General features: G+C 45.0%; 1 protein-coding gene across 2 annotated transcripts in view; it reads left to right on the plus strand.

Moving 5' to 3' along the window:
• Hs3st4 (heparan sulfate-glucosamine 3-sulfotransferase 4) overlaps positions 1 to 5,485 on the plus strand; it is a 348,545-nt gene extending 343,060 nt beyond the window's left edge. For both annotated transcript variants that reach the window (XM_048789689.1, XM_048789688.1), the window contains one exon: positions 4,146 to 5,485. In XM_048789689.1, coding sequence (XP_048645646.1) covers positions 4,153 to 4,782 — 630 coding nt within the window. In that variant the 5' untranslated portion in view covers positions 4,146 to 4,152 and the 3' untranslated portion in view covers positions 4,783 to 5,485. The remainder of the gene's footprint in view (positions 1 to 4,145) is intronic.
• Positions 5,486 to 10,137: the final 4,652 nt, after the last annotated feature.

A 10,137-nucleotide genomic window follows, 5' to 3' on the forward strand; every position in this document is an offset into this window, starting at 1 on the left:
CACCCATTCATTCAACAGATATATATATTTTTGAACTTCTGCTAATTGCCAGGAACTGATGTTAGGCACTAACGCTGGTATGGAGTCAATTTTGCTTAGCCATTGAACGTCAAAAAACAGAAGACGCACTGGGTGAGGCCTTGGAAAGTATCTTTCGCTTCTGAGCCTGTTTCCTTCTCTGGAATAATAATAATGCCTGCTTTGTTGATTATAGTAGTTAATTACGTAATACTACAAAGAGCATTGCATTTGGGCTGGGGATGGGTCTTGGCGGTAGAGCACTTGCCTGGCATGCCCAAGGCCATGGGTTCAATCCCCAGCATTACCAAAGAAGAGAAAGAAGGTCTGCTTTCATCCAAAGTGACAGCCAGCTTGGTAGGTCTGGGAAGGAAGGGACCGTGACTATTTTGTTCACTGATCCCCTAATGATAAATAACTGATTATTTATGGAATAAATGAGTTTTAGGAAGAGGGGAAATTGCAGCTTTGTAGACTTTAAACAGCTACTAGAAATCTTACTGGCAAAGTAACCTGGGTAATTCATGTCACTAACAGTTGGATCTTGGTGCCATGACACTGTCTTATTATTAGGGCCCCTGACTGTGGGAGCCCTCGCAAATTACATGCTTTGGGCACGTTGTCTGTAGCCTGATGGTCAAAGCCACCCAGGCCCCCTGGCTTCCCTCTGCTCTCTTCACTGGGCCTTCGGGGCCTGCCCCGAGCCAGACACACGCTTACCCACCAATACCCACTGACTTACAGGTCGGGTACCATTTCCTCTCAGATGCTGTACATACCAGACTCCAGATCCACGGAGATCTTGACAGGTTGTCAATTAGCTGGAGTAAAAAGGAGGTGCCTTTGAATGGAGCTCAGTGTAAAGCAAGCTCTGAGGTCTGAGAGATGAGTGGCAAAGAATGGATGTGACAGTAGCGAGCAGCCACTCCTGTGCTAAAGAAAAAGAAAGCCAAACTAACATGCAAAAAAATACCTCCTCCAGGGGACCCAAATCTGGAACAGGCCGTGTAAAAATAGTTCCTTTCAGTTCTGATTTTTTTTTTTGCATCAACTTCAAATTAATAGGTTTATAATATGGCATAAATTCCATAATAAAATAAGGGATTGATCTTTGCAATTAAAGCAGAAATAAGACGTGGGTACATTCCTTATAGTTAGCCTGAACTAATGGTTGGTCACCAGCATCTAAATACAGAAGTCCAGCTAATGACATTGGCTTGAATCAGAATTTACTTTTTTTTTTTTTTTAAATTGTCCCTGAGTTTATCTTTTTCTATTTGGTCAAATATTAAAAAAAAAAAAATTCTAGCCAGGCATAGTGGCATACCCCTGTAATCCCAGTGGCTTGGGAGGCTGAGGCAGGAGGATCATGAGTTTAAGGCCAGCTTTAACAATTTAGCTAGGAGGCACTAAGCAACTCAGTGAGACCCTGTCTCTAAATAGAATACAAAAAAGGGCTGGGGATGGGGCTCAGTGGTTAAGTGGCCCTGGGTTCAATCCCCAGCACCAAAGACGAAAAAAAAAAATTATTTGCCCTCCTTCTAAGAATTGCTATGAAAATGATCTTGGATAGCTGGCTTAAGTTCAATAGAAATTCTGGCATGACTTGGTGCCATCCTAAGTGCCTTGTCTGCTCCCACATTGAATCTTTATTCCGGTCTTGTGACTGGACCAGGGATTAGCCTGTTTTTAGGTGAGGAATGGAAGCCCAAAAGTCGGGTAAGTAACTTCACCCAGGAGACAGGGATCATCAGAACTCTGAAGTCAGGCAAATCTGATTCCCAAGGCTGTGTTTCTTAACCCCATGTCTCCAAAGGAGACGATTAAATCTGGTGAGGACCAAACCAGCACACAAACATGAAGACATCCCAAATACTTTGGAGAACATGTCACCCGACGACAAGTCTGATTATTCATGATCAGGGCTATGGCTTTGGTTTGAAAACTCTGCACTGCCCCACCATTATACACTAACAAGGTCCAGCTCTATGTGAATTTCTCTAGCAGGCAAATTCCTCTGGCTTAATAATAGTGCTTGCTGCGAAAGCTCAAAACCCAACAGCAATTAATTATTGACAGAGCATGTGAATTAGAGATAAAAGAAAAGGCATTCTCCCTCCACACGTGCGATAGTAAATAAATTTAATTATGGTAGGAGAAGCTAAGGGATCTTCATCTGTATTAACTTTTATTAGCTGAGACATTTAAAAGCATGTCATCATAACAAAGAGGTCTTGTGTAATCCTAAATGTACCACTTTGGTGCAAGGCTCGGAAGTGAATAGACTTAATGGAGCTCCTGGTGGCAGATGGCTCGCGGTACCAACAGGTATTGAACAGGTTCATAGTCAATTAACTCTGGTCTACATATGCCTACAGCAAATTGACTGCCTCATAGGATCCTGAGCCTCATTTGATCACTGACAGGCCTGCTACATTGGGATTTGGGGGGATGGCATTAAACCCCTTTAATATCTTGGAGCCAGATAAGATGGCATCATTCTGAAGGTAAACAGGTGAAGGGGTGGCCAATAGGGAGAAGCACCCTTGTCAAAGAAACCAAAAGACACAGGTGGTGGTGTGGAATCTGTATTAGTTAGTTTTCCGTTACTGTAGCAAATGCCTCAGGTAATCAACTCAACAAGAGGAAAGGTTTATTTCAGCTCATGGTTTCAGAGGATTTCAGTCCACGGTTGATTGTTCTGGTTGCTTTTGGGCCTGTGGCAGCACAGTACATCATGGAAGGAGCACATGGTGAAGAAACCCATTCATCTACTGGCCCCAGTACACAAATAGGTAAAAGAGAGGAAGGGGCTGGGTTCCCAATAGTCCTTTCAAGGTCATGCCCCCAATGACCTAAATTCTCCCTCCAGGCCCCACCTCTTGAAGGTTCTACTCCCTTCCAATAGTTCCACCATTTAGTGACCAAACCTTTAGCATGAGGCGTAGGGGGACATTCTAGATGTAACTAGAGCAGGATCTTTCCAGGGGCTCACTGGACAAACTTGGGAGCAAAGGAAGAAGAAAATCCTCCTTACTGAAGCAGACCCATATTAGATGCTTTCACCCTATATTTCATTTTATTGTCAACTAAACTTGAGGTAAGCTTTAGGATTGTTTGAATGAGGTTAATAAGAACCAGAGATGCGATTCCAATTACTAAGGTCACAAAACCTTTGTGATTCCTGTGTCCATTCCCTGTTCCTGGCCTTCGGTTTCCTCATCTGTACAATAACGCCTTTGGACAATGTCAGGGGTCAGCACACTTTTTATGTAAGGGCCATACAATCAGTGTGCTAGGTTTTGTGGGCCACAAGGACTCTGTTGCACCTGTCAGCTCAGGTGTCATGGCCCCAATGCAGCCATAGCACGTGGAATGAGAGTGAGTGTGTCCTAGTGAAGATCTATCGATGAACATCAAAATTTGAATCCTGTATAATTTTCATGGACCACGCAGTATTATTATGTTATCATCACCATCATTGTCGTCATCATCATCATCATCATCACTATTATTATTATTACTATTATTATTATTATTGTGTGTTTATTTCAACCATTTAAAGACTGCAAATCCTTCTTTGCTGTGAGTCACATAAAAAGAAAGAGGTGGAAAGTAGTTTTCCAAGCCTGGACTCGATAATCCCGGAGGTCTTGTTGAGCTCAAACATTTTCTGAAAGCCGCTAGGACAATAAGATCCTTAATTGATTAAGCTCTTGTACATGACAGATTCTGTGCTAAATGCTTTTCAAACATTATCTCCCTTAATCCTTACACTACAGTGTGAAGCCAGTGCTATCATTATCTGCATTTCGGAGATTATAAAACTAATATGGAGAGAAATTAGGGGCATATCTAGGTTAAACATAACTGGTAAGAGGTAGAAAAGCAATTTAAACCCAGGGGTATAAGGTTCCCAGAAAAGAATGTGGGAGCCTCTTCGGCCTCTTTGGATAATGACATAGTCAAGACTCTAGTTGGGACATGTAAATCCAAAGAACCCCCAAGTGCTTATCATTTTATTTGGTGGCTTCTCATGAGGTTCCTCTTATCATACATTTTTTTTGATAAAAGAAAAAAAATAAAGTATTTCTAGATCGGAATAACCATTCTCTTTCCTTTTCCAGGAACGTGATGCCCAAGACGGTGGAGGGGCAGATAACCATGGAGAAGACCCCAAGTTACTTCGTGACCAACGAGGCCCCCAAGCGCATCCACTCCATGGCCAAGGACATCAAACTGATCGTGGTGGTGAGAAACCCCGTGACCAGGGCCATTTCCGACTACACCCAGACGCTGTCCAAGAAACCCGAGATCCCCACCTTCGAGGTGCTGGCCTTCAAAAACCGGACCCTGGGGCTCATCGACGCGTCCTGGAGCGCCATCCGCATCGGGATCTACGCCCTGCACCTGGAGAACTGGCTGCAGTACTTCCCGCTCTCCCAGATCCTCTTCGTGAGCGGGGAGCGGCTCATAGTGGACCCCGCGGGGGAGATGGCCAAGGTGCAGGATTTCCTGGGCCTCAAGCGTGTGGTGACCGAGAGACATTTCTATTTCAACAAAACCAAGGGGTTCCCTTGCCTCAAGAAGCCAGAAGACAGCAGCGCCCCCAGGTGCCTGGGCAAGAGCAAAGGTCGGACTCATCCTCGCATAGACCCCGACGTCATCCACAGACTGCGGAAATTCTACAAACCCTTCAACATGATGTTCTACCAAATGACTGGCCAGGATTTCCAATGGGAGCAGGAAGAGGGGGACAAATGAGACGATAGCGCTGGGGAGGGAAGGCAGGTGAATGGCAAGGAGGCTCCTCACCGGGGGCCTAGGTCCCCCAGGGTCTGCAGCCACCCAGTAGGTCCCCTTCTTCCAGCTGGGAGTGTTCCCAGGGCTGCTGGCTTAGGCGGAGGGGTGGATCCCACAGCAACCCCCCTGGAGGAACCAGGTCTATCTGAGCCGCAGTGTCTGGTTGACCAGATGGCCACAGAACCCACCATTCATTCTTATCTCCTACCAGCTGGTAGAGTCTGGTACCTCTCCGTATCAAAGACAGTGCCATGAATGTTTATTTGGACGACGAAAAAGAAAGATCTACTTCATGGGGTGCTCTTAGTTGGGGGAAACCTGGGTTCTAGACCTGTACCTGGCTTTACATCTGAACCTCTGGTTGGGCTTCTTCCAGAATGTGGTATGTGCCTGAGACCCTCAGGCCTCCTGGGGAGCAGAGTCCTCCCTCTAAGGCATGTCTAGCCTTCTCATCCTCCCAGGCCCTTGATTCTCTTCTTCCCTGCCTTGCCAAGACAGAGGCATGCACAAACATTCCTCACCCCGCCCTCCCCTTCCAAAAAAAAAATAGCGAACATCCCTGGGAGCCTTCCTGCTAAGGATCCCTCTCATCATGAGCATCCTGGGTGGTGGGAAGCTTAGCCTACGTCCTCATGTGAGAAAATCCAGCCCACAAGCCTTCTCTCAGAGCCCTGTGATCATAGCCAAGTCCAAAGCCCTGGTGTTGGCAAAAGATGAATGGCACATTTTAGGGAGAAAGAAGAAATCCGATCCTCTTTGGTGGGAGGTCTCCTTAAACTAATGACCCTCTCCCCCCAAAGCACGGTGGTCCCGAGGCATGCTTTTGGGATGGACTCAGTCCCCTAGGGTCCCCCAGAGAGGCACAGACCAGAGAGTCAGCATGTCTTTTTGTTATGAATCACCCTTCGCGATGCAGCGGGAGAAGGGATCACTGACTGTTGTTCTGTTTTTTCCCGCCTCCACCCCCACAGGGTCATCTCATGATTCATTTTCCTTCTTCAGAGATGGCACATATGGGACAAGGGCACAAGGGCTGATTCCATTTATCAGCTCCAGTTTAAGGGGGGGGTGGGGGAGGGCAAGGGCTGTCTGCAGACACCCCCATCAAGGGCTGCCAAACAAAGTGACCCTTCCCATGAGTCTGATTTGATTCAAATGCAACATTTGACATCACAGCACTTGTTCACAGATCACCCAAACCAGGAATTGTTCTAGTAAAATTTGAAATTTGTATGAGCGTGGGGTGGGGGGAGTCGAACCTGCTCAGCTGTTATTAAACTGTCATTTCTCCCACTCAATGAAAACTGTGTTGTTATAAAGCTTAATGCAATCTAGCTCATGGGTTTCTGTCGCCTGTTTGTGTTGGTCCTGTCTATCCCCACCCTCACCCTGCAAGCCCACGAGTATCTTTCTCCAGTCAGAAAGAAAGACCTAGGTTGGAGAGTTTTTGGAGAATTCTGTCTGTGGGGCAGGATGATTTCTTTTCTTTTTCTTTCTTTCTTTTTTTTTTTTTTTTGCCATAGAAAATGGTACCTAAGAGGGAGTACAGATGTCCCTGTCTTCACCACTCCTGGCAAGGGATGGGCTGATTTTCCAGATTCCGAAAAACAGCTTTACAAATGTGTTTTTTTTTCCCCCTAGATAAGAGAAATTGAACAGACGGCAATAGATATACTTTCAATACCAATGTAAAAGAAGATATAGATCAAAATGCACAGACACACGCACAGAAGGAAGAGAATGGATTTGGGCTGGTGCAGAAGGTGTGCGGTGTGTCCAGCACGTGTGGGTGGGGTTTGTAATGAAAAGAGCCAAGGAGGACATGGGTTTTCACCAGCTACACCTCACTGTCAGCCAGGGGGTTGTTCCAGGCACAGCTCCGTTTCCAACCCATTGGCTCAGAAACGAGAGTAGGGCTCAGGCATGGACCCTTTCCAAAATGTTCTTAAAGAAGGCGGGATTGAGAATACCTGGAGTCTCATCTGTACATCTCTTTGCCTTCTCGTCCTCCTCTCTCCTGGCTTTGAGGCTTTGGCAAGAATCATTCCTAAGGGAAGTGCCTCCCCAGGGTTTTATGGTTTCCTTGTAAGAACATGTTCTCTCCTGGAGTTCAATGGCAGCTAGGTAAGGAGCAACTTTATAATTTAGACATAGGAATACATATCTAAGAAAGCTTTAAAGATACCAATCTACTAAGAATGGCTGTTGCCACATCCTCCCCTCCTCTCTTTAGAGAAGATGTAGAGAAGGGTAAGATGTACGTGGATTCAGATGGTCAACCACACTCGACTCTCCATTTCCCGTCTCCCTGTCTGTCTACCTGTCCTCATAAACCCAGCACGTCAATACCTTCAGTGCTTCTTCCAAAGAAAGCTAGTAAGCGTGTGCCCTCACATAAATATGTCACATAAATATGACGAACAAATGCATTTTTTAATATGGTTAGCCAGTAGTAAATAAGCCATTTTCACCTGGGAAATAAACACAAGGAAATCCCTCTCTCTTAAACCCTTTATATACCCTTCTTTATAACAACAGAATGAAATTCTCTGAGTAAAAAGGGCAGAGGTCTCACCTTGGGATCATGAGGACTTGTAAGAGTCTGTTTGGCAAAATGGTTGAAAAGCTCCTGGTTCTGAAAAGAAAGGCACATTTGACACATTTAAGGTCTGTTTTCTTCGATGCCTACTCTGTTTTGATGCTTGTGACTGAGGGGGTGAGCCACTAAGCCAAGTCCCCTTTGTCACTGGAGAGGCTTGATGAAGAAATTATCTTCTATCCAGAAAAACCAAGTCAACATACTCTGGCCACATTTAAATGTGAGCGTGGCCATGCACAGGGGATTGAATTTTGTATTTGATTTCAATTAGAAAAAAGCATAAATCACGTTTAATTTTCTATTCTCCTCCCTTTCCTCCAATGGATGATTCATGGCTCTGGGATGGCTACTGCATGTGGCTCAGAGATGAGAAAAGATAATTTTTCCTTCCAAAGTGTGCAGCCAAAATCGCTCCCATATTTGTCTCTTTTGCAAATACCATTGTGTACCTGAAAGAAAAAGAAACACCATTCTGTGCATGAAAGCCAAGAACCTGCAGTTTAGAGCTACCAGCTTAGAATACAGCAACCAGAATAGCAAAACCATCCAGCACCCTTATTTATTTTTAGTTTGTTTATGAGAAACTGCATGGACTCCTTGCAACTCCAGGAGCACCTCAAAGCAAATTTTAAGGCCAGGAGATACAAGACTCTGAGATACAAAACCCAGAGTCCCCATCTGAGCCTTGCTTCTCTACAGCCTCAACTCCTCTTCTTCTTGTTTCTTCACTTTCCTTCCCCCTCTCATTTGATCACCTCATTATTTCCCAAAGATCACATCTCCATTGTCTCACTTCTATCAAAAGAGAGGTAGCTGGGTTTTTATCCTTGCCTACGTCTGTCTTGGGCAAGGAAAATTACCAATCTGGATTTTAGTTTTCATGTCATATAACACAAGTAGGTTTAATCCCTACCTGACCTCCCACCCAGATTAAAATGAGTTAATACATTGGAAGGCATTTGAAAGGAATTAAATGCTTCATTGACATCAAGGGTGGTGATGGGGATGATCATCATGGGGATACTCATGCTGCAGGGCTTCTAGAAATGAAGATGATGATGGTGATGGTGATGGTGGTGATGATGGTGATGGTGATGGTGGTGATGATGATGATGATGATGATAGTGGTGGTGATGACAGTGGTGATGGTGATGGTGGTGGTGAGGTGATAATGGTGATGGTGATGGTGGTGGTGATGGTGATGATGATGATGGTGATGGTGATGGCGGTGGTGGTGATGGCAGTGATGGTGATGATGGTGGTAATGGTGGTGATGGTGGTAGTGGTGATGATGATGATGGCGATGATGGTGGTGATGATGGTGGTGGTGGTGATGGTGATGGCAGTGATGGTGATGATTGTGGTAATGGTGGTGATGGTGATGGTGGTGGTGATGATGATGATGATGATGATGGTGATGATGATGATGGTGGTGATGGTGGTGATACTGACACTACAGAACTGCTAGTGGTGAAGATGCTGATTGGCGGGGCCTCTAATCAGGAAGAAAAATTAAGGAGGAGGAGAAGGAGGCTTATGATACCACTTCCAGAGCAGTATGTCTTCATAGAGTTTCGAGAGGGCATCTTCAGTTGATTCCACTCTTCTATTCGTATGCAATCATTGTGAGAGTGCTGAGAAGAAGTGGAACACCATTGATTTGGGCAAAACCCATGCCAGGAAGGAACATCACACACTCACATGGATACCTTCCCCCTACCCAGGAGCAGGGTCCTTCTTTTACTCCATAGATTGGTGTTTTCCTGGATCCATATTCAAAATGTTTTTTAGATATAATGAAGCTCCAAGATTCATTCACACAAGCCCAAACAGACCCTCTTAAAATGGACGTGAGGGTGATATTTTCAAGCTCCAAGCCAGGAACTTAGTGGCTGAAATCCTGACTCCTGAAATTTTTACATGGAAGACAAAGATAGTTGAAAACCAGGCACATGCCTGGAAGCAGGTATCACGTGTTTCTGGAAATAAGGAGAGGATCCCCTCAGGTTCTTCTGGTAACAAATCAGGGTAGGGAGAGCCGAGCTCATGTTTTGCAGTTTCTCATAGGAATGAGGAATTGTCATTTTCAGACATAAGAGTCATGGACCATCTCTCTTTTAAATTGTGAAATACCTTCCATGACATAAAAGTGCATCCAATGTCATCAAGGCAGGAAATAAAGACCCAAAATGTGCATATCTACAGTGGAAAATAAGCCAGAATCTCTAGCGCTCCAGAGGAATGAGGGTAAGGATATGGATATGGGACAATGAGGTTTCTGTAGGTTCAAACATGATTCTTTCAGTCTTTGATCCCACGCATATCTATAGAGTGACCCAGTGGAAATTGAAAGAGATCTGGGGAAGAGCAAAGATGACCTTTCTTGATAGGACTCCCAGCCCAATGGAGAAGATGGACATGGGGGCCCATAGAGCAAAGGATTCACACTTTCACAAGAGGGGGTGCACACAGCATGCATGAAATGGGACAGGTTAGAGGTGATGTAGGATAGAACCAATGAGAGGAAAGGAAAGACCACCTGGTACCGTAGCACAAAGGACCACGCGCGCTCAGAGCATTTGCCCCACCCCAAGTCATAAGATGATTGTTGCACTTCAGAATGTGGCTATCACACAATGAGATGTAAAAATACATGAGATCCAGAAATTATGAAGGTTGTTAGGCAATTGGGGGTAAAAAGAGAGAAGCATGCACAA

Source organism: Marmota marmota, unplaced genomic scaffold, assembly GCF_001458135.2.
Source record: "Marmota marmota marmota unplaced genomic scaffold, marMar, whole genome shotgun sequence".
NCBI lineage: Eukaryota > Metazoa > Chordata > Mammalia > Rodentia > Sciuridae > Marmota > Marmota marmota.